Source organism: Microplitis demolitor, chromosome 9, assembly GCF_026212275.2.
Source record: "Microplitis demolitor isolate Queensland-Clemson2020A chromosome 9, iyMicDemo2.1a, whole genome shotgun sequence".
NCBI lineage: Eukaryota > Metazoa > Arthropoda > Insecta > Hymenoptera > Braconidae > Microplitis > Microplitis demolitor.
In genome coordinates, this window is record NC_068553.1 from 5,778,668 (window position 1) to 5,804,900 (window position 26,233).

Genomic DNA, 26,233 nt, shown 5'->3' on the forward strand with positions numbered 1-26,233 from the left:
GAAAAGAAGTAAATGGACGGCAATTTTCGAATCCACATAGAAGGAATTTTAAAATTAGCAGTTAGAAAAAATTAGAAAGACTGACATATTCAGATGAGTACACAGCATAAAATTACTATTATATATACCTTCGTTAAAAGATGGCTTTTCTAAAAATTCTAATAGCGATGAAGCTGTATCATTCAAATCTTTGATATTGTAAGTATCTTTGAAGGCGTCTAAAAAATGATCCCATTTTTTAACATCCAACAAAATTTTAGTTAATCCAAAGGTCTCAAATAACTATTGAGCAATTCATACTCTTTCGGATGTTTTAATGATTTCCAGTCGTTTAAAAAATTGACAATGTTATAACTTGTTGATTCGTTAATTTTCTTTTGTCGAAGTAAAAATGATATTTGCCAATGGTTTTTATCCTATTCCAGGGAGTTACATGTGATTGAATCCACTTTTTGCACTCCAGAAGTTTTAAGTCTGTAAAGTTAGAGTTTAGGCAATATGTAACTAACATTAATGAAGATAAAAATAGTAACAAGAATTCCATTTTAAAAATTATTTAACATGAAAAATAACTAAAAATATGATTATACCTGATTGATCAGATGAATTACCCACAGATGTGTCTTGCTTCTTGGTTTTAAAAGTATCTATAGATTTACTAATGTACTTAAAACTAGATTTTTCATTTCTAAATCTGGTCAATAGTTTTCCTTTAGTTACATGAGACTTAGGATATACACCCGGAAGCCGGCAAAAAACAAAAAAAAACAAAAAAAGTACATTAAAGTTGGCAACGAAACCACGTTGTTCGTATTTGATTGAAAATTGAGCACATAGATGGCGTTAGTTTGGTTCTGTTAGCTTATCATCTATCAATAAATCAATAAAATTACATCAAACTAATAATTAATTTTATTAAAAACCGTAAGATAGACGGTAGAGTTTATAACGGTGGGCCCTGGCTACTTCGTGTCCAGTAGCCACGAACCACAGTTAAATAATTTCCCGATTAAATAATTAATTAATAATAAATTATTAAATATAAATATAAATTATAATGATTATATTTCTGGTTCTGGAACGCGGGAAATAGATCTCAGAGATGGGTCGACTCGTTTTGACCGGACACGCGGCTGAAATTAAACTTATTCTCAAAGACACTGGTGATGAAAGTAAATTTTAGAGACTTAATTCAATTATTATATATAATGAAGTTTTATTTAACCAAGTCCCAAATATTTACAAAATTCCCCTTTATATAAATTAAATTTCTTTTCAATAAATAATTAAATAAGTAAATGTGCATTGACGATAAATAAATTCATTTAACGCGCAGTTAGTTAATTAACGCGGGAAATAAAATAATTGCCAACTAGGCTAAATTTACGTTGAAGAGAGAGATGTAAATAGTAAAATTTTATTATAATCTTATCTGGATTTTATGTTCGACGTACTGATGGTATCGGGCGTCGGTGCATCTTGGACCTCAACGGAGCTTCTTTTCAGGTTCCTGGGCTGTTGGTGCTAGACACTCTCGCGAAATCACTCAGACAAAATTGCACAATGTGACCGAATGGTTTTATAAACCAGTTTACACTATAATTTTATAGAAACGAATTAAAATTTTCAAAGTCTTGCAAAATGAAAATGGCTTATGCGTGATTGAGTCGTCAAGCACTCGAACTTGTGTGTCGTCTCCGATAGATTTGTCTCAAGTCTCAACCTCCGATGACCCCTACCTAATTATGCGCATATGACCGATTTAAGGTCACCTGCTGCGCGAAGTCATCCCTTGTAATCTAGCGCCTAATTCAGCCAAACTCAGCAATCAGGCTGTAATGAGATAGAGAGAGAAAGACCAAATTCAACCAGAGACAGCGAGAGAGCCGCACTCTCACGTCGTATACCAACGCTGCCCGGTTATAAGTTATATAGGTCTATCCTATTTATAATTTTATGGCTACTTCAGTGTTAGGTATGAGGCAGGATGTAATGGAGATGCCTCACTGACGATTCCACCATCACATCCGGGATGACACCTAATATTGGTTCGGTGTCTATTAAATTTGTAAGTTTGGTAAAGATTGTAAGGTGATTTGTTTATAGTTCTGAACTTAAAAAACATGCGCCTTGCATTAATTAGTCAGTCAATTAATTAATAGAGTGTTCTATATGTGTTCAAGTGTTTATAACAAAAAAGTGACTTGCCACCTCCGCCACCAAAAATCACTCATCAACAACTTTTGTACATATAAAAACACGCTTTTTTGAGTAATTATAGGTGGATCGAAAAGGGGGGGGGGAGAGGTTTGTGAAGTATAGTCAAAAAATATATGGGTCATTCTACCAAATAAAGTTATTTTTACGGGGCGACCCTCGTCGATTTGATTTAAACTTTGTGGAGTCTTTCTATATATTTACAAAAAAATTCCGTGAAAATTTAAGCATTTAATATGCAGCAGTTTTAAAGTTATGATTTTTTTAATTTTTCAAAAATGTTTGTTTTTAAATTCTTCATTAATTTTTTTTTAAGGAAAATTTTTTTTTTAAAAATGAGCAAATAACAGTTTTTGGTAGGAAAAATTCTCAGCTTTAAACAAAGATATCCATTTTTTATTTTTAGTTACAGAAGAGTCTTTAAAATTCGTTTAAAATAGAAAAAACGATTTTTATGAACGTGCGGCGCTTGATACATTTAATTTGATATTTTTTTCTGAAAGCTGAGACTTTTTCCCACGAAATATGTAATTTTCACGATGTGCATATTTTTTGTTTGAACAAAATTAAATGAAATATAACCTCTCTATGATTAAAGAACTTTAGTTTTTAACTTTGTTGAGGATCTTGATACATTTCTAACACAAGAATATCCTAGGCTATCAACAATAGGTGAGAAAGGGTGTACTGCTTGTGTTTTTTTTTCACTGTATTCGACTCTAAGTATCGTACGTCTAAAATATTTATTTTCTACAAAAAATCACTATTCCTTGATTAAAAGAAACGATTAAAAGCATTAAAAAGTGTTAAAAATTTGTTTCCCAATCGTTTTTAATCGTTTCTTTTAATAAAGGTTGGTTATAAAAGTGAAATAAACGGTGGTACAATTTTGAATAGCCCGGATGCATAAATCTTGCGGTGTGAGGATATGTTTTCTATTATGTATCTGCAGTAAAGCTCTGACAACAAAAATTATAAAACTATTTTTCATGATACCAGCATCAAAGCTTCAAGTTTAGGAATTAATGATTTGAACTTTGATTTTTGTATTTTTTCAAAGATTGGATTTTTTCAGGCTATTGATGTTATCTGCCTTAATGACAGTTTTAACTTTGTCATCAAGTTTTATAAAAATTTGTGTAAATAATAAATAATATTTATGGTTTCTGTTTAGTTAGAAATTGCAAATCATAAGCTACGCGTAGGCTTATGGTTGATCACACCATCGATCTTAATTTAACTTGAATCTAACTGGCTGCTGCCACTGAAACTAATTTTCTATGCAGGTAATCATGAAAAAAATAGTGTATAACACGAGATGAAACACGACTTCAGGTTGCAGTTATTGTCAGCTTGTGCCTACGGCTCAGACAGCCTACTTCATTCTCGTCTGATATCGCTTTATTTCATCTCCTGACACACCATTAACTATTACAGTTTGATAAAACTATAAAATCACTGACTTGTATTGAAATAATCTATGATTTTGTTCAAACAAAAGATATGCACGTTGTAAAAATTACAGATTTTGTGGAAAAAAGTCTTAGCTTTCAGAAAAAAATATCGGATTAGATGTATCAAGCGCCGCACGGTTATGAATAACGTTTTATCTATTCAAATCGAGTTTTAAAGGGTTTTTGGTGACTTAAAATAAAAAATGGATATTTTTGTTGGAAAGCTGAGAATTTTTCCTACCAAAAACTGTTATTTGCTCAATTTTTGAAAAAAATTTTTTCCTTCAAAAAAATTAATGAAAATTTTAAAAACAAACATTTTTTAAAAATTCAAAAAATCATAACTTTAAAACTGCTGCATATTAAATGCTTAAATTTTCACGGAATTTTTTTGTAAATATATAGAGAGACTCTACAAAGTTTAAATCAAATCGACGAGGGTCGCCCCGTAAAAATAACTTTATTTGGTAGAATGACCCATATATTTTTTAAAATAATATATATTTTAAAAACAACCATTTTTAAAAAATTCAAAAAATCATAACTTTAAAACTGTTGCATATTAAATACTCAAATTTTCAGAGAATTTATTTTAAATATATAGAATGTTACGTCCGATTGATTTTTATAATTTTCAAAACACCTTTTTGTTTTATTCATAAAACTTTATAACATACAATGGGCCATGAGAACAACAAAATATCTATTAAAGACAATCTTAGTGGGAAGAATAACGCGTACGTCGACCAAGGTGACGAATATGGAGGGGCTGATAAGAAAATTTTGGGCCTGAGTAACAAAAAGGGTCTCGCTCTCTTCTGTCTGCTATCATAGAGGTGTGAACAAGTTTTTTTACAATGACGAGAAAGAAAAAGAAGAGTGTTAGTATAAGTAGTTGAGCTGGGGAGTTCACCCCCCCCCCCCCCGACAAAACCGATTGTGGGTTCTAGTCCGTGCTAAGTTACTGACGGAGGGTAACCTGTCGGTGGACATACTGGTGGTCGGTAAGACCTGTTTTACCAGCTGTCCTTAGATTGGCAGTCGGTAAACTCTGATTTGACCGTTGGTAAGCACTGTTTTATCGTCTGTATTGATATTGCCTGTCGATAAACTTGTTTTGGCTGGCGATTAGGTTGTAGTGGCGGTTGGTAAGACCTATTTTACCGACTTAAACACGCTTTTGAGGTTAGTTTTGGATGTTTTTTGAAGTTATGTACGATGGTGATTGCGTAAAAAAAAGTAACATACACGAATCTGTTACAAACTAGATTGGGTCATGGGCAGCCTACCAGATTAAAAGTGGTTGAGTAATTCGCATCACCCCCAGAGCTGGCACTAGATGCCTACCATCTACAGGTTGTGTTAGTGTGTGTACTTACAAGTGTATTGATTTCAAGTCGTATATATTGAAACTGAAGTGTGGACAAGTGCATGTGAGAAGTATGCTGAGAGGATGCCATCTATCGGCTAACCCCCCCCCCCCCCATTTTTTTGCTAGATAACGTCATCGATTGTGTCATCCGACAAGTTTGAGCTTGTTTCTGAGTTGTAGTGGAGGTAGACGAATAATTTCTGAGCTCTTGAGCTCTCAGCACTCAGTCTTTGCTGAAACATCTAAGTAAACAGTCAGTGGAAAGTTTATACTAAAGTTTTTTATAATGTTCATTGTTTTCGTTTTTTCCAAGCACGTAAGTCATAATCTTATTATACTTGCATATTTTGATAAATATTTTTCGTATTTATCAATGTATTAATTATTATTTTTGATTTATTAATAAATTATTTTTAATTTACTAATAAATTAAATATCTGTTACTGGATGGATTTGAAGAGAATCAATAAAATTAGTAATTTAGAAAACATTTTGCCAATCAGAAAATTTCAAGAATTGGAAGTTGGCAAAATGTATAAAATTACTGAATTAAAGAAAATTTTACCACAGTATGGACCTCGAGTCATTGCTGCTCTCGATAATCAATTTATGGTCTACTTCCCTATAAGGGCAAACAACCAATTAATTGCTGATAAAGAAACATTAAAAAATCTCACCAACACGGTTGAAGTAGAGCATCTCAATCTGCGATTTCACGGAAGCAAATACTGTAAATTTGAATTCGTTCTTTTATAAACTTAAATGTACTATTATTTTTTTTTAAGAAAATAAAAAAAATTTTTTTAAAATGAAATTATCTTTTGACTGATTATTTCAAAGGCCTTTTCGTAGTAATTCTCGTTTTGATAATTGAATTTCAAATGACAATAATAATAATTGTAATAATAGTAATAATGATAAAAAATTTGGGGAAAAAAAAAATGTCTAACTGCGCATGCACTATTTAAAATATCTCTAACAGCCACTTTAGCTAGAAAATGAGCGTAATTTGATGTTGAAATAACCTGAAATTTGCTGCCCGAATTTACAGTGAATTTCACACCAAAAATTGAAAATAAAATAATTTACGGTTAATTTTTCTTCAATTTAAAGGCCAACTTTCACGAAAAAAAAACAGTCGGTAATGTTCACTTCTACCATTTCAGAAGGTAAGCAAAATTTATACACAAAATTGACAACAACTTGAGGGGGAGGGGGGGGGTAAAAATATACTTAACAATTTATGAAGTCAAATTGATGATAAGCTGACCAAAAAATTTAACTTCAAATTAACGACAACTTTTGAAGTAAATTCACGTCAAATTAAATAGCAAGTTGCATACATAATGTCGTAATAATGGAAAAGTCCGAAGTTGACAGATATTTGTTAAAACTTTTGCTTAAGCAAACTGTGGTATTAAGGATGATGACAAGTCGACGTTGTACAAAAGGTGGCAGCAGGCTTTATATTTTGCGGGGAAATTCAAAAAAGACCGCTCGCGCACACTCTGTGTAAATGAAAAGTAAAAAAAAGAAAATGATAATCATAAAATAATAAAAATGGCACTAATAAATGGTAATAATAATAATAATCATAATAATAATAAATGATATAAAAAAAAATAATACAAAAAAAAGTAAAATAGTTTATTCTTCTTCCTCTGATGATTGAGAATCTTCCCCATCTGACGAAAAAAATCTCTGAGCTGATGATGGCAGAGGTGATGGTGTTAGTGGTGATGGTGATCGTGACGGTGGTGGTGGTGATGCATTATCATCATCATCATTCAAATCGGACAGCAGCAACGTCAAGGCTAGCGAAGGTGTTGGTGAGATTAATCCTCGTTGCTGCTGCTGTTGTTGATACCGATCATGACAGCAACAACGCTCATCGCAACCCTTCGAACTCAACTGGCGATCAGTGATGGCCGTTATCCGTCGTCGAAGATCGAGGTCCTCCTCCTCCTCCTTGTTGTTGTTGTTGTTGTTGTTGTTGTTGTTGTTGTTGTTGTTGTTGTTGTTGTTGTTGTTGTTGTTGTTGTTGTTGTTGTTGTTGTTGTTGTTGTTGTTGTTGTTGTTGTTGTTGTTGTTGTTGTTGTTGTTGTTGTTGTTGTTGTTGTTGTTGTTGTTGTTGTTGTTGTTGTTGTTGTTGTTGTTGTTGTTGTTGTTGTTGTTGTTGTTGTTGTTGTTGTTGTTGTTGTTGTTGTTGTTGTTGTTGTTGTTGTTGTTGTTGTTGTTGTTGTTGTTGTTGTTGTTGTTGTTGTTGTTGTTGTTGTTGTTGTTGTTGTTGTTGTTGTTGTTGTTGTTGTTGTTGTTGTTGTTGTTGTTGTTGTTGTTGTTGTTGTTGTTGTTGTTGTTGTTGTTGTTGTTGTTGTTGTTGTTGTTGTTGTTGTTGTTGTTGTTGTTGTTGTTGTTGTTGTTGTTGTTGTTGTTGTTGTTGTTGTTGTTGTTGTTGTTGTTGTTGTTGTTGTTGTTGTTGTTGTTGTTGTTGTTGTTGTTGTTGTTGTTGTTGTTGTTGTTGTTGTTGTTGTTGTTGTTGTTGTTGTTGTTGTTGTTGTTGTTGTTGTTGTTGTTGTTGTTGTTGTTGTTGTTGTTGTTGTTGTTGTTGTTGTTGTTGTTGTTGTTGTTGTTGTTGTTGTTGTTGTTGTTGTTGTTGTTGTTGTTGTTGTTGTTGTTGTTGTTGTTGTTGTTGTTGTTGTTGTTGTTGTTGTTGTTGTTGTTGTTGTTGTTGTTGTTGTTGTTGTTGTTGTTGTTGTTGTTGTTGTTGTTGTTGTTGTTGTTGTTGTTGTTGTTGTTGTTGTTGTTGTTGTTGTTGTTGTTGTTGTTGTTGTTGTTGTTGTTGTTGTTGTTGTTGTTGTTGTTGTTGTTGTTGTTGTTGTTGTTGTTGTTGTTGTTGTTGTTGTTGTTGTTGTTGTTGTTGTTGTTGTTGTTGTTGTTGTTGTTGTTGTTGTTGTTGTTGTTGTTGTTGTTGTTGTTGTTGTTGTTGTTGTTGTTGTTGTTGTTGTTGTTGTTGTTGTTGTTGTTGTTGTTGTTGTTGTTGTTGTTGTTGTTGTTGTTGTTGTTGTTGTTGTTGTTGTTGTTGTTGTTGTTGTTGTTGTTGTTGTTGTTGTTGTTGTTGTTGTTGTTGTTGTTGTTGTTGTTGTTGTTGTTGTTGTTGTTGTTGTTGTTGTTGTTGTTGTTGTTGTTGTTGTTGTTGTTGTTGTTGTTGTTGTTGTTGTTGTTGTTGTTGTTGTTGTTGTTGTTGTTGTTGTTGTTGTTGTTGTTGTTGTTGTTGTTGTTGTTGTTGTTGTTGTTGTTGTTGTTGTTGTTGTTGTTGTTGTTGTTGTTGTTGTTGTTGTTGTTGTTGTTGTTGTTGTTGTTGTTGTTGTTGTTGTTGTTGTTGTTGTTGTTGTTGTTGTTGTTGTTGTTGTTGTTGTTGTTGTTGTTGTTGTTGTTGTTGTTGTTGTTGTTGTTGTTGTTGTTGTTGTTGTTGTTGTTGTTGTTGTTGTTGTTGTTGTTGTTGTTGTTGTTGTTGTTGTTGTTGTTGTTGTTGTTGTTGTTGTTGTTGTTGTTGTTGTTGTTGTTGTTGTTGTTGTTGTTGTGCCGAGAACTCTTCTGTTTATGTGAAGGTTTTGAAGCTGAAGTCTACGCTCTAACGCTTCTAATTGCACGCACCACTAAAGAAACTCTATGAAATTTTTATAGTAGAGCAACCTGCACCAGTATTAAGATCCTCTCATCGTTTGCGGGCGGAAGACTTAAGCTTTTCACGAAGTATTACAATTACTATGGAGTCCCATGAAGCTCCGGGCTTCTTCAAAGCCTTGAGAGTACACCAGTGCATCTGTAAGTTATCCAGGAAAGATCGCACTGACAATGCCTTGGATAAAGAAGGCATATTTATGATGGCTTTAATATGATATTCCCATATGTAATTACGATCATATATCTTTCTTTTGAAAGCTCCCAAGCCACTTTGTAATTTTCATCAGATGCCTCGGTGGCCTCAATAATCTCAGCTGCTTCATTTTTCATACAACCTTTTAAATAAAACAGAAAACGAACAGGTGGGATATTTAAATCCTTATGAACAAGAAAGTTCAACAAATCATGGAAACCCAAACAAGTGTCGTAAGTCCCCTTGAAAGTTGGCAACGAAATCGTTGGCAATCCGGATGCAGCATTAGCATAAGGATCATAAGAAAAGCTTTGCGAAACTTAAGGTATTAACTCACGTAGGTGAAACTTCAGGTATTAACTCATGTACGCCTGAAAAACTTGCTCCTGGATTTCTAAAATCTCTGCAGGTGCATCAGGAACCTCATTGTTAATTTGAAGCGTCTCATTACTGATGTTCTCTTCCGTATCATTAGTATTGATATCTTGCGGCTGGGGCGCGATATTTTGAGAAATCTTGAGAAGGATCTGCAGGTGTTGAGGAATTTTTTTAATACTGCGCCAAAAGTTTAGTACCGATACCATATTCATTAAAATACATTTCATCAAATTCAGTACGATGTGCAAAAAGCTCATCAGATTCATTCTGTTAGCCTTCAAGATCTTCTTGAAACGCGAGGATCTTGTCACGCACTTCCTCTATTTGCGAAACCTTTTTTCGAAAACCGAGACATCACTTTCTGGTCTAAATTTAGCCAAAAAATTAGTATAAGTAGTCAAAGATTGCTTGTTGGTCTATGATTTAATAAGAGCTTCCGTCACAATGAGATAGCGAATTTAATATAAAAAGGCGAAAGAATCAAAATAAAGGCAATAACCAAAAAATATTCAAGGAATCGAATAATATAATTTAGAAGTGTGAGGAAATTGGTTGTCAATTGACTTACTTTATCAACTGGATGATGATTACAGAACTTGATGAGAAAGGACTGCAGACTCTAGATACTAGAAGCCGAACAGGAACAACCGATGTCGTTTCTACTGGATAAAAGTTGTTGAGCAGGAACAGACGATGCAGATGTGTTCACTGGTCGATGCTTGATAATGTAAACTCTGATTTCACTTAAATATTGTTGAGCACACACTGACTCGATATTATTAAAATTGCGCAATTTCAACGTGATTATAACACCAAAAATAGAAAATTTCACTGGAACGTTAATTAATTTTAAGTAATCCGGCTCGAAGGACCAATGATTTGACTAGCGGATGGTTTATCGTAAGTGATTATTGTTACGTGCAAAACTTGTAATGGCAGTGTTTACCAAAAATATTAGTACGTCTACTGAACTTTATAATATGCAGATAGCAAAAAATTCGAAATATTGTTAAGAGATTACAAAAAAAAATGCCTAAATGTAAACTTTACGACTATAAGAGAATGAGCGAGACTACCCATCTCTTTTGGTATAAATATTTGAATATTTACTTAAATACAATATTTTAATGGCTGGGAAAATCCAGTTATTTGACGACAACCCAATATAATTTTTAAGCCTAAGGCTGCAATAAACGACTAAGCAGCTTAACACTTAAGTAAACTAAAATTTAAGTCTATCTTTGAAAACATGCATTTTGACTATAGTTTTAAACAAATGAATTTAAAATCTGTCTAGACGAAAAATAATTTTTTTTAAATATAAAATTATAAACGCGCGACTGAACAAATCCTGCTAGTTAACGAATAAAAACAAAGAAATTTTTTTTCATAATTTAATTTTTAATTTAATTTCCTCCAAGCTTGCTGATTTCAAAAATCGAAAAAAAATTTTTTGAAGTAGCTATCTACAAAATAGGAAAAAAAAATTTTTTTAAATGCATTTTGAATGGCAAAGGGGACCTCCCCCATGCGCCAGCTCAATTTTTGAGATATAGAACTGACATTTTTGGAGATTATTTTTTTCTATTAAAGTAACTTTTGAAATATTTTTAATTAATATAAAAAAAAAATTGTTTGTTCTAACACAGTCTAGTATTCTTATTCTTGTGTGCCGTATAACATATATTTAATTTTAGTTCAAGAAAAACAAAACTTTTTTTAATATAAGTAAAATTTACGTTAAATTTGTATTTAAAATTTTGTTCTCAATACACTAAAAAAATATTTTTGTATTGATAATGATTTTATGATAAAAGTAAAATTTAAACTAATGATAATGGAAAATGAAAATTTACACTAATAATGCTGGCTTCGATGCCACACAATGTTGACTAGCGAATCATTCTACACATCTCATCAAGAAGCAGGTATCATCGTAGTCCGAATATTCCGCGGTAACACGTTTCTGCCGGTAAATATACCGATTCAATTTACCAATTTTATATTTTTTGTCAAAAACAAAAAATGAAAAATCTATTGCATCTGTGTGAAACCTAAATGAAACATAATAGACAATTGTTCATGCACTTTCAAATTACGGTTGGATACTACCGATAAAAATAAGTAAAAACTGCGTCATATTAATATCATGCGGAAAAAATGCCGAAATCGTAATTTTTTCGGTTTATTGGGTTTTTCTTCAATATTTGCAGTTTGACCCTCAATTCTCACTTCAGATTAGTGTTCAGCGGGAAAAAATTTGCTAGATAATCATAGTCTGACACCCAACATACATCACTTTTTTTTGTGGACCTGTGTTATTAATTCGATTGATAAATTACAGTAGTGAATTATTATGATAAAGTTGGTTCTTCATTATTTTAATTATTCGTTGAATCATTTTGAATAGAAATTCTCAGTTCAATATACCTACCTCTATGTGTTAAAGAGAGATAGACGAGGATCACGGGCGTAGCTGTAAGCGTAAGTTTCTTTGTTAATTGTGAGTTGTCAATTAATTAATATGTGAATTCTTAATTACAATTGAGTTCAGTTCGTCATTATCTATCAATTGAGTTGAATTATTTCATTCCATCTCTCTTTAATTTTATTCCCCTTTTTTAGTAAATAACCCGCCATTAATATCGATTTAATTAATATATTTGCGATAAAAAATTATTATAGTTATGTTGGTTAATCATTGTTTTATTTAATTACTGATTCATTAAAGATAGAAGATTACGTCTTACGTATGTGTTAGAGAAAGAAAGATCCTGGACATGATTATAGCTGTGAGTGTGAGGCAACTAAGTTACTTTGTTTGGTTACTGATTGTTAATTTATTGATGTAGGATTTTTAATTATTCTTAAATTCGATTTGTTATTATTTATCGATTGGGTATAATTACTTTTTGTTATTATTGCTAATTGTCTATGAATTTAGTTATTCTCCAGGAAGTGTTAAATTATCATTATTGCTTATTGTCCTGTCATAATATGTTATGGTTATGTGATATTATGTTATTTAATTTTATATGTATAGATTGGATTATAGCGCCTCAAGTTTGTTAATATTTATTTTACTAATAAGCTTTTGTCGTTTATTGTGTAACGGTTGCTGTTGCGCATTAATTGTTATTCATGAATGATCATGCATGATAATATCTGCAGCCTTTTACGAGGAAAAATAATCGGGTATGATCGAATCTGTTCATGCATGATTATGTATAAGGCCATATATTACTTCACGTATAGTCATATATGTTAATATATGATCATGTATGACTTAAATGTAAATAATTATACTTCTCTACGCGCGTTATAGAAAAATGATAAGAGTGAATTTTTACTATGCGCGGGCACAGGGATGACACGATAACTAAATAAATGTTGAAGTTGCTATATACATAACACGTGTTTTACTTTAATACAAGTACGAATTGTATATGCATATGAGGGTGAATAAAAAAAAAAAAACTTTAATTTTTTTTTTGCTCTTACCCCCTAAAACGTTAATGGTTACCGAGAAAAAAATCGTCCCAAAATATGGGCTCTCGAGCTCAACTTTAAGAAATCGCTATTTTAATTTTAATTTCCCATCTTATTAACATTGAAACATTAATTTTTTCATTGAAACTGTAATTACTTGTAAGCTGCTCATGATTTTTCAAATTCATGCATAGATCTTTAAAGCTGATTTCTCAAGCTTTCTAAAACCCTATGACAAGTCATAATTATGATAATTCAAACACCAATCGAAGCTATCTGAATAGTATCGATTTTTAATTTCAAAATGAAATTAGTTATTTTCATTTTTATTTTTGTTAGCTTCAATTAGTGATAATTTTGACTAGTCATAGGATTTTGGAAATCTTGAGGAATCACCTTTAAAGATCTATCTTCGAATTTGAAAAACATTGAGCAGCTTACACGTAATTACAGTTTCAATGGAAAAATTAATTTTTCCATGTTAATTAGATGGGAAATTAAAATTAAAATAGCGACCTCTTAGAGTTGAGCTGAAGAGTCCATCTATATATATTTATTATTCTCTAAATTTAATATTTTTTCTAAACTATTAAATATTAAAATTAAAAAATAATAAATATTTTTAGAGTAATTAATCAACTCAATAAAAAAAAATCTAGGCGTCGGTTGACCCTGCGGGCCAGCCCAAAAACTTCCCGCTGTTTTCGACCTCAAAGAGCTCGAAAACATTAGTGTAGATATATTTTCGAGCTCGAAAATGCTATCACATGCAATTGTTTTTTTACGATCTTTTCAAGTTCTAACAAGTTACCTGTTATGCTGAAGTTTGAAAATTTAAGAATCGGAAATCATCAATGAAGCGGTTTTTAAAATTTAGTTCCTGATTATGTTCAGTAAAATAAGTGTATTGAGGCAGAAATCAATGTCGGGGATCAAAATCAAGATTTAAATAAATTTTGACTCATGTAAGAAACAATAAAATATGAAATATCTGATAAAAATATTAAAAACTACGTTTTATCGATTTTTTTGTTAATAATATGATTTAAACTAAGAACCAAGTTGGATGACATTATATGATCGAAAGAAACCATAAAAAAGATGAGTTGGTATGATGTCAGACACATTTTAGTACGTTATATTATGATTTATCCGGAAAAAATAACATAAAATGTTATTTTTTTAACTTTTCAACGCCGATATCTTTTAAACTAATCAATCGATTTTGATAGTTAACGTGGCAATCGGCGCGTTTTATTGAGTTCTAGAGCTGATCAGATTTTGAAGTCGATCGTATGAGCCGTTTTTGAGAAATCAATAAAAAACTAAAAAAAAATTTTTTTTTTTCGTAATTCGCAAATATTTTCGAGTCTATTTGATCAAATAATCTGAAATTTTTAGGAAAGTTGATGGCCAACAAGCTCACACACACACACACACACACACACACACACACACACACACACACACACACACACACACACACACACACACACACACACACATACACACGCTCGGACATCATTCTGAAAACAGTCAGAATAGCTTCCTGGGACCTCAAAACGTCGACATCTGATGAAAACTCGATTTTCGAAAATCGGGGTGAAAACAATAACTTCCCGAAACTTTTGAAAATCGTCGATTTTCTTAGCGGGAAGTTAAAAATTAAATAATAATGAAAATTAAATATTTAATTGAATTATTAATATTTCATATTTATAATCAATTTTTAATATTAATTTCTCTACAAAAAAATGTTATTCATTAATTTAAGATTCTATTATTGTAGAGTTTATGACTATCAATGGTCCTATTCAATTTCAACATAAGTACACGCACCCATGTTATATAACATACATTTAAATAGTAATGTATACAAATATCCTTGCAAATATGTGCTAAAATTATATTCCCGGGTGCATGAATTTGATGTCTTCAAAAAACACAGTATAAATACTCAAATCTGATAAGTTTTGAAAAAGATCCTATCGATTATACATGATCATATACGATCATTCATGGTTATATATGATTATGTATGATCATGCAGGATCAAATCCGAAAAATGGCCCTGCATGATCATATCTGCTCATGTATGTTTATGTAGGACCATGTATGACCATGAATGATCGTGTATGAGCAGGTGTTATCATGCAGGGCAATTTTTCGGATCTGACCAGATCTGAGTATTCATACATAATCATATATGCTCATCCGAGTATTTTTTCCCAGGTGGCTATTTTATTAGATCTTCAAGTATACTAAATAATGCGAAAATAGTAAGGGTACAAGAGATGAAAATTGCGGCTGAGTCAAGTGTAACTGAGAAGCTCGATTCGTTCTCGCTACTTTTCAATTTATCTTTTAACATATCTATAAGTTACTAGAATACGGAAAAAAGAGAAACAAAAGAATTATATGCTGTTAAATAAGTAACGGTTTGAATTCTCAAGATTATTCTGTTAAAATCATAGTTTATCAATTATTAATGATTTTATGAAAATTGATTTTTGAGTACATTGATTACTATATACTAAAACTAACATACTGTCAGGTAAACTAATATGGAAAGGGTTCTGCAGGTCTATAAGGCAGCTGAAGTTAGAAATGACATAAAAAAAGAGTAAAAACGGAAAAAAACTAAGTAGAAACAAATAGCGAGTCTAGTGCACATATTAGATTAAGTCAAATATGCAAGTATAGAAAACAAAGATACTTTTTTAAAACCAAACCACAAAATAAATACAAATTAAGAAAAGTTACCAAAGAAAATTATTTCAACTCCAAGACCGTTATCAAGCTCCTGTGTGCCTCTGTAATTTTTAAAAAAAGGTTGAAAACAAATAATTAGTGTTGCCATCTATTAAACGACATCAATACTATTATATTTTCCTGTGATAATGATAAGAGTTTCCTTCGGGATTTTGATCGTTTGGAGGATTTCGATTAAACCACCAACAGTAATCGCAACCACAAATAAGACAACTGCCTTAACCACTAACAGTCAGTAGGGAAGATTCCACACTTACCCTGTATCGACAACTGTACCGCAGATTTCTAGTATTACCCCTGATAGCCAAGTTGGCGAGAAACTGTCGAGAAACTTGCAGCCGCAACTGGACACCAAGTTGGCCGCCAACAGTTGGTACCTCCAATAGTTGATAGACATTTTCTGAGAAAGTTGGTGGCAAAAGTTGCTTGCAAAAGTTGATGATCATAAGTTGACGGTAAGTTTACTTTCAATTTCCTCAAAATCATGCATTCCAGTTGCGGCTCCATACTGGCGCCAACTTTCTGAGAAAGTTGGCAGTAACTTGTAGCCATAAGTTGCAAAATCTAAAGTTGTTGACAACTTGTCGTCAAGTTGGTCGGAAACTAATGAATGACCAACTTTTTCACGATCAACTCGTGCTATCAGGGACAGTAACAGCCCTTTCTTCCCGCGTATCCACTGATATATCAGTTAAACTGATGAAACATCTAAAGCGGTTTTTAGTTTTGCTGCTGATAATGTTTCGCAATCAATCCATAACGTTTATTAGTTTATCTGAAAAAAAACGTTTTTCGAAAATTGTATTTTTGGAATAACTTGAAACGTACTATATTGACAAAACTGAATTTTTTACAGAATTTAAGTTTGGATAAGTCGTCTCAAATGTTACAATAATAATCGAGATCGATTGATCCATTCTTAAGATACTTGACCACCTTACAAAGCTCCAAAAATCGATTTTTGGTTTTGCGTTTTCTTGATCTTTATACTTGTAAAAGTCACCCCCCAATAAATTCTTATTCAAATTCTAATTCTGACATAAAGAAATTAGTGAAATCGTGCACTCGCTTCCGCACTCTATGCTTGCGAGTAAAAACTTTAAACGCGTTTTTCTCGAAACAATGTCAGTTCTCATTGAAAATTAATAAAAAATATCATTTATTCACAATTATAAAATAAGAAAACAAAGTATTAAATTGATTGAATTATTAGATATAGTCATATATATTATTATATTATTCTTAAATACTAATTATATATGTTATTATGTGTAAAAAGTCCACGTATAGAAATTAGAAAAAAATATTATTAAATATAAAAGAATAAAAAAATTTAATGAATATTATCAGGAGGGAATTTCAACTTCGCTATGTATTTATTTATGTTACACGTAATTTATTCACAAATTACACAATTTTACTTTCACCATTTCAATCACAAATAATTTAATTAACTAATAAAAACAGTGATTAATTGTAGTGATCGAGTAAATAAAAATTTTCAAAAAGTAAAATATTTTAATACCGGTAAGAATATCTACACCGGCTGCAGCGTTATTTTAACACCGGGTAATTTTTTCTTACACCGGTACAGAATATTTACACTGGCGGTCGTGTTATTTTTACACCGCTTTCGGTGTTGAAATTTAACACCGCTGATTTTAACACCTATACCGCTTAGACTTACCCTGATGATTTTTTACAGTGTATTAAAAATATCAATACTACCAGAAAATTCTTAGACTAAAATTTGATGAAGCAAGTAAAAAATGCAATTTACATGCTAGGCTCATAAAATAAATGAAGATCCAACTTCTTTATTTGCGTTGTATTCCAGTTTTTGGCCTACATATTTTTTAATTTTAATCAATAATAAAATATTATTTGTTACTATGTGGATGTTGCTGATAATTTAATTACACTACTTGTAGACAAATTTATTGATAATTTCATTAAATTTTAATTGAAGAATTTTCTCGTACTATTGATATTTTTAATAATAAAGCCTTAAATTTGTATGATCCTGTTTACTCTATACTTTGATGGCCTGTTAGTATACGAAATCTCAAGTTTAAAAGTTCGACTCCCAAGACTTTTTTTTAGGAAATTTAATGCATCACAAAAATATTCTAGAGCCAAATTTTTATCTCACACGGTTCAAAAGTTATATCTTTAATCAGAAAACATTTTTTTGCATTTTATTTAAATGGGAAATTTCAAATGGCTATCGACACCTATTAAGTTTGAGCTAAAAATTTTGCCCAATGGGAAAATTTTATTCTCGGTATATATGTGCTTTTTAAGACGCGTTTTCATTTGTTTCTCTATTCGCACTCATCTGGATAAACGGTACTATCTCTGTTGCACTTGTACATTAAATAGGAACTTTGTCCAAGCTTTTCTCGTAAACAAATGGAAGTTATCAAAAAATTCAAGTGCACTTCGCTAGTTCATAGAGTAAAGCATCGGGTCTGTGTCTTTATTTTGCGTTTAGAGCTTTTATTTCAGAGAAAAGCTGGGACAAAATTATCTGAAAACCGTTCTTAAGGCATAAATTCGATAGGCTGTTTTTTTTAGCTCACCCTAATATACATACTCTCAGACATTATCTTAAATTTGGTCAGACTAGTTTTCTAACTTTGTATTCGGAAAATTTTCTTATTTTCAACGGGAAGTTAAAAATCTCCGAAAACTGAAGCATGCACTGTGATTTTGAATAAAAAGTTAACAAAGTACGATGATACACTAATTAGTAAGTATCTACTAATAATCATAAAAAAATTTCAAGAAAAAAAAATTTATGTAATCTACATTGAATACAAAATAGTAACGCAATGTAATTGATTCCCTACAAACATTTGTGTAATGTTACGTTCTCGTAATATTTATTAATTGAATAAAAATAAATTATCTATTAATAATTTTGCATTTATTAATTCTAAACTATTTGAATAAAAATATTGATGATAATAATTTTTAAGAACATTCAACTAATCTATCTGTGGAGATAACAAAGTATCCTTGACGATGATAATTAGACTGCCTGGACGCTCTCATAAGAAACCTGACATGCAACGATGTAACATGTATATTATATACATATATTCAGACAGTGTTTAAAGACAGTTGGTGAGTCCAGAGACTTATCAAAGGCTGGTACTCTGCTAAATCCGATTTAAGAGCCTGTTTCTTTTTACACTCCATCAATAAAATCCACGATTGATTCAAATTTAACTCAAACTTACTTCAGGGTACTATTAGGCATCCCAATATTACACAACCCTTAACATTTTTGGTGCTGATACTGGCTATTAAAAATAACAAACCAAATATTGGGTATTGCTACCAGCTGTGTAATAATTTATCAATCCCGGATACTGACACTGGCTACCCAAAATTTTTTGAACTCCTAATCTTTATATACTTATTGAGAGATGAGTTCGGATCAGTAAATTTATATCAATCGGTTAAGATTCTACCGCAAAAATAAATTAAAAACTTTAATTGTCGAAAACTAACGCACACAATGGATATATTGATACTTGAATGATGCCCAGCCTGGACACGTAGTATAAAAAGATTTAAAAAGTATTTATTCGACAGTTATAAATTTCTGAAACTTAACAGTAATTTATTCATTCTGTTCTAAAAACGTAACTGTTTCACAATTGCTAGTAAATAGATATTTAATTTATTAGCCTTATGCTATTGAAAGGTTTTCCGAACTCTCTATTTTTTTCACATGTACGAATAAATTTCAAATTATGGCATAGAAGTATTAAATGACGCAAATTAAACATATTCACACATCTACATTTTGTTTTATATTTTATATCATTACTTAGGGTGACACGACGTATTGTTACAACGTTTGGTGAAGGGTAGACGTAAGCACGTGACTGCCCTACCGCATATCACGTGTCATCCAATCTAAACCTAATAACGTAAACAGCCTCATATATAACAACTAGCTGTATTCTTAATAGGATATATATATATATATATATATATATATATATATATATATATATATATATATATATATATATATATATATATATATATATATATATAAAGAGAGAGAAAGAGAGAGAGAAAGATAAAAGGAGAGTCTTCTATAGGTCAAAGTAACAAGACACCATGTGAACTAACTGTATTGGCGAGTGGAATGACGATTATGTATCTTTCTACAGATCACTTAATGCAAATGCAACCCTTTTTGAATTTTGCGTTTCTTCATTCCACTAAAACTTTTGTATATCACAATGCTATAGTATTGTATACGTGGAGAAAGCTTACAGTTTTAGATCAGTATTTTTGAGGACTTTAGATAAAGTTGCCGCAATAAAACCATTAGTAGAAAAAACTGCCAGTGACAAAATCGCCAAAAAATGACTATCAATTGAAAAACTACGGGATAGTCAAAATAAGAAATTACGATTTACAAACCGAAAAAACAAATATTGATTGAACAATAATATTATTAAATTAAAAGCTCAAATACTTGCAATAATATTTTGATAAAGTGTTTCCAATATTTCTTTCAAGATGTATCCATTTTTTTATAGAACAACTGCTGATTTCTAAACACGAAATCTATGACAACTATGCCATGAAAAACTTCAACTCAATTGTTTTTCTTATGGCTAAAAAAAAATTGATTTATTGTATACAAGACAAAATACTGATGTATACTGATATTGAAAAATAAAAGAGAATTGGTTAGAATTAACTAACAACATTGATAACGTTATTTCTAATGAGTTTTAAATGTGACCAGCTTATCACACACAAAACCAATTACTTCAAAAACCAATAGATTTTAATATCTGTGCTTTTCGTCGTAGTAAATGAAAATATACGAGGATCGAATTGAAAATTCTTAGTAATAGTGGTTTATTGATCAATCCAGTCGCGGTCCCTAAAAGAAATTCATGAAAACGTTTAATCCTATAAGCTCAATCTAAAACGGGTATTCCTTTCTTGGACAAAAAAAATAGTTTTTGTTGATCGATACCTTTGGAACAAATCGAACACTTTTCATGTGCTTGTAGAGGATTGCAAGGGCTTGTTGAAAGTTTAATCTGATTGAACTATGAGGCAAATCGGCTGAGCGGTTTACGAGTTACGTAACCCGAAAAAAGAAATTTCCATAATTTTTGTACTTCGATAACTTAGAAACTACTTCTAAATTCGATTTCATAATCTACTCAACTTTAAAGCTTGATGAGTCTTTTCGATTGCCGCAAAGTATGTTCAAATTGGTCCATTTGATCCGAAGATCTTGTGTGATAGAAATGAGTTAACCCCCCCCCCCTCACACACACACACACATACATACACACACACACACACCAAGGCGCGCTGACACGAGCCTGGGCAGACATCCGTCCGAAAACAGTCAAAATAGACTCCTAAGACTTCAAAATGTCGTCACCTAATAGAAACTCGATTTTGGAAATTCGAGCAAAAGCAATAACTTTCTTTTGATAAAATTTCTTTATTCTATGAGGAAATTAAAAAAAAAATTAATTAGGGTTGCTGATCTTTAATTTTTTTTTACAATACTATTAAAATTAATATACGGTTTTTTGTGTAAAAACATTTTTGCTATATTATTTATTTAAATCATGACATAATATTCTGACTTTTAATTAATGACAATATGCTACCCTTTGATTCTATTTTATTATAAAAAATACCTTCACTTTGATAAGTGATTGAGAAGTAGAATAAGATGGTTGGAACAAAGATATGCGATACTTGATGAAATAAACAATTGAAATTTTAATGAACAATCGATTCTGATACAATTTACTAATTATAATTTTCATATTCTATGAGATATACGACTTATCTATTGTTGTGCACAAATTAAATGACAAATGATTTTTTTTTTTTTTTTTTTTTTTTGATTGAATCATGAGTATATTATTTACAAATTTTTTTGAGAACAAAAAAACACTTATGTTAATTATCGTAGTAAAACTATATTTATGAATCGAGACAATGTACTCTTCTAGAGAGAATATTGAACATATTTATGGCGTGAATGGTAAATTCGTAATTATTTTTTAACGACAATCACACTTGCAATACAATGTAAATTTTTACAATCGATCATTATTTAGGTCCTGTTTTTTCTAAGTAATCAAGAATTTTTATTAGTATTACTATTTTTATCATTATTATTATAGCTATTATTATTTATTTTTTTTGTATACATGTATTCATTTTATCGTATACATTTTGTTATCTAAAGATTGTGTGGCATTCACTTTGGACTTGCTGTGATGTTATAATATCATTTTATATGTATATGTATATATATATATATGTTTACATTCATTTATATATTGTAATTATTTCATTAATAGGCTATTACTTTCTTCGCAATGTTATATTTTATTAACGGAGCTATTGGTCTAACTAAAAAATTATATGTACAAAGGATTTTTATCTAATTTTCTAATTATAGTTAGAGTGATGATAAAAATAATTACATAATTTAATCTAAGAGTGATATTTCTTCAGATTTATTTTTCTTTCCGAATTAATTTTCGAGTATATTTACTTTTAAGATCCTTAATTACACTACAACAATATTTACAGATACTTTACAATTTACAATAATTTAATTTAAGTTAATTATTGGTATTTGATCAATTGATTTAATCATTTTTGATGAAATTCACAATTAATTTTGTTTTTGTGGTTTTTTTCACCTAAGAACTGTATAAGGTCCTTTATTCATGATTAAGAGGCGATATGTTTGTTTCTTTTTTTTTTCTTTTCAATAAATAGACTGCAAAAATAATTTCTTTGGAAATTAACATAAATACCCTAAAGATTAATTTAACTTCAAATAGTTCTTAAAAATAGGTTATGAGTTGTAGAAAATTTTCGAATAACAGAAGTTCTGCGTTTAATATAAAGACACTTAAATATTTTAGTGAATAATAATAAATTAAGTTGCGTGAACTTAAATAACATTTATAAAACTAAATTCGATTGACATTGCATATTATAAGATCTCATTCAATTAAGAATAGAATTATTGATATTCTATTTTCATATTTGAGAAACAGTGAAACAAAACAGACCGCAAAGAAATGCGAAGCGTCAGTTTCAAGAAGTAGTACTAAATAATTTGAGTGCTACCAACAAAAAGACTATTATAATCAATATTTTTTTTTTCGATCCCGTACGAAAATTACGTTGCATGTAATATAAGGAAAAATTGGATACCAAGATAAGCCCTCCAGCTCAATGACAAAACGCGCGCTTGCTTAAATAAGATTTCCTATTCAAAAAACATGGGAAAATTTTTTTCTAACTTTGATATTTTGTAACTCGTTAATGTTCATTAATAATTTTTTTATCTCACAGTTGAAAAATTACAGGTTAGATTTATCAAAGAATTATAAGAAACTTTTTCTGTAGAGCGATCGATCCTCTACAAAAATATGTTATGATCGTTCTAAATTATTGATCCGTTTATGAGTTATAAAATTTCAAAGTTGAAAAAATATTTCCCACATTATTTAAATGGGAAATTGCGTTTAAGCAAACTCGCGTTCTGTAATCGAGTTGGAGGGCCTAACTTGAAACCCAATTTTATATATGCTACATTCAACGGAATTTTAGACCAAAAAAAAATTGACTTTATCTAGTAGTTTAAGTATATATATATATATATATATATATATATATATATATATATATATATATATATATATATATATATATATATATATGTGCATAAATCTTCATTTCCATGCAAAAGCATCCTGAAATTTGCAAATGAAATCCTGATAAGTTTGATTTATAAATTTCAATTTTGATTTTCGAACGCATTAGTTCAAGTCTACGTAAAACTCGATAGAATTACATAGATTTACGTAGATAGTTTTTCGTCTTTGAATTACCATGAAATATTATAGATGCCTTAATATGTGGATTATAATCATGAATATACATGGTCAGCAAAATTTTTGATTTTAAAAATACTTTTTGAAATCATTGAAATAACCTATTTTGCTTTCAGGGTTAGTTTTTTCATTTTTTTCTAAACTGCAACATTGCTATCAGAGGATAAATGCATAACTATAAGAAAAAGTAAAAGATAGATCGAATATAAATAGATCAATAATTATTTTTTGCAGTTCACCAATTTGAGTTTTTAAAATTCTTATTTAATAAGATTAACAACAATAGCAGTAGCGAGATAAATCTTATCTTAAATCGTCATTTTTGGTTATGACATAATCACCATTACCATTACCAGCATCACTACATACAATGTAATTTGTTAATTTGTAACTTACAATATTTCATCTTAAAGTAGTTCATTTTTTCTAAAATAGTGATAACTTATATAATTTTATATTGATATGTAAAACCCATTGTCTAAATTTTTACGTTTTTGAAGTAAATATTATTATTTTATGTCATTTTCGTATAAACTTTGCAGACATTCGTTTAAGTAGTTGTTTCATTTTTGGTAATAATGAAAATGATGATTACGATGATGGTGATGATGTTCATAGAGTATGTAGTCATTAACACACGCGTAACACTTTACTGAGCAGCTGCGGCAAGATGATGTTGTGTGGACCAATGCGGTGATGCAACTGAAGCGGTGGTTGTCGGTTGTCGGACAACGGGGGCAAATGCACTCCCTCCTCCCACATCTCCAGGTGAATAGAAAATGCCATATTGTTCGTGTGCTACAATAATAAAAGATTACAGAAAAAAAAAAAAACATGATATTGGTACAAAGATGCAACAGCAGAAAAAAAAAGTAAATAAGAAAAGACGATTAATCGGAAAATATCCATAACTAATTATAATTTATTTATAACAAAAATAAAGACCGGTTCACTTTAGAGAATGTAGACTAAAATATCACAATTATTTCGAATGCTTCAAAAATTTCAAAGATAAATTTGTCGATTGACTATCTGCGTTTGCAATATTGCACTTTTAAATCTATTTAATTTTAAAAATCCGTAATCATATTTAAGAACCTTAATCTGTGATTGTGAATTGATTTCATTTGAATTGATACTTATTTCCTAGTAAATCATCTACCTCTGTTGAACCTAATCGTGTAAGAATGAAATTTTCATCTGACAAAAGGTGAAAGTATCTAATTTGTAAATATATAATTCAAAAATACTAGTATTATAAAAGGAAGTTTAATTTTAATCCAATGAAAACGAGAACAATTATTAAACATTCATTAAGATGAAATAAAATTATGAATAGTTGTAAAAAATGAATGTTTGACTATTCATTTTCAGTTGTGCATGATATGACCACCGTTGAATTTATCCTAATGAATTTTCCGGTAGAGAAAATCTTATTATGCACAAATGTATTGAAACTTTATGTTATTTTCAGTTTTGAATGTATCAATAAACTCCATAATTTTATATTGAACAAGTAATAAGTATACTTACGAGAAGTGTAAAAAGTTGGACTGATGGTATAAGGATTAACCACAGCTGAATAATTTCCACCAGTCGTATAACTTTGGGGTGTACTTGCCGTACTTCCACAATAGCTGCTACCACCACCCGCTCCACTGCCTCCACTGCTATTGCTTATTACTCCTCTTGGACTTGCACTACTACTTTGTCGATATGTGTCAATACTACCTCCTACGCTGCCGCTACTGCTACTACTGCTGCTGCTACTACTGGTATTACTACTTGCTCCCCCACCTCCTCTTTCACCACCACTAGCTCCCGTGCTCACAGTATTTCCGTCTAAAAATAGAAACCTGCCCGGTCAGAGATGAATTCACATGAGTATCCCATGGCTCTTTATCCGAGAATGTGGTGTAAACATTTAGAAAAAAATAATACAAAAAAAAAGTGTATTAACATACCATCAGTCCATTTTGCTGTACTGCTACTGCCATTCTCTTGTTGTTGTACAGTAACTGCCAATTGACCTGTATAAGAATTAAAAGATGTATTGGCAGAGCTGGATGTAGGTACAGGTACATGATTTGAGCCTGGGCTTCTTGGCGCTCCACCAGTGATTGCTGAATTACCTGCTGATGTTGTTCTTGGCATACTATAAAGAGCTTCTGCTAAATCAGCAGCTCTTTTAAGAATGATTTCTTTCGGTAATTTTTCTGGATCACCCGGATGGCGTGGAATTAATTTTTGTAGTCTATCAAAGCCGTAAGCGATTGTTGGTTCATTCAGAGCTATATATCATCAATAATAATAAGATTATTTCAAATATATATTTTTTTCATTTATTTGTTTCATGGACATGCAATATAACTGCATTTACTTACAAACATAATTAAATCTTCCTGGTGAACCCTTACAAAATTGTTTGCTTTTATACGACAACGTCACTTCGACTACACCAGGCGTTTGTCGTGGTGGCGTTTGAACTTTAATAGCATGATCCGTAATTAGCTAAATTAAAAAAAAATTGTATATAAATTTACATCTAGAGATGGTTATGAACAGATCAATCATCTTTTCTTTTACCTCACTCCAAACTAACATAGATCCAAAAACTACTTGTAATCCATCGAAGAAATGTTCGCCAATAATAATCACTGTTGATCCGCCTGAAGTCCAACCTTCACTAGGTGATATTGCTTTTATACAAGGAGTTTGCAACGGTAATGCTGGATATAAACCT

General features: G+C 30.8%; 1 protein-coding gene across 3 annotated transcripts in view; it reads right to left on the reverse strand.

Annotated features, from left to right (window-relative positions):
* Positions 1 to 23,332: 23,332 nt before the first annotated feature.
* The window catches only part of LOC103580767 (transcription factor collier), a 158,258-nt gene continuing 155,357 nt past the window's right edge, over positions 23,333 to 26,233 (reverse strand). For 2 of the 3 annotated variants that reach the window (XM_053741776.1, XM_053741775.1), the window contains 5 exons: positions 26,077 to 26,231; positions 25,875 to 26,001; positions 25,455 to 25,781; positions 25,024 to 25,332; positions 23,333 to 24,288 (listed from right to left, as the gene is read on the reverse strand). In XM_053741776.1, the coding sequence (XP_053597751.1) occupies positions 24,140 to 24,288; positions 25,024 to 25,332; positions 25,455 to 25,781; positions 25,875 to 26,001; positions 26,077 to 26,231 (1,067 nt within the window). In that variant the 3' untranslated portion in view covers positions 23,333 to 24,139. Of the gene's footprint in view, positions 24,289 to 25,023; positions 25,347 to 25,454; positions 25,782 to 25,874; positions 26,002 to 26,076; positions 26,232 to 26,233 lie in introns of those variants that run through there. The other variant, XM_053741777.1, reaches the window with a different exon arrangement.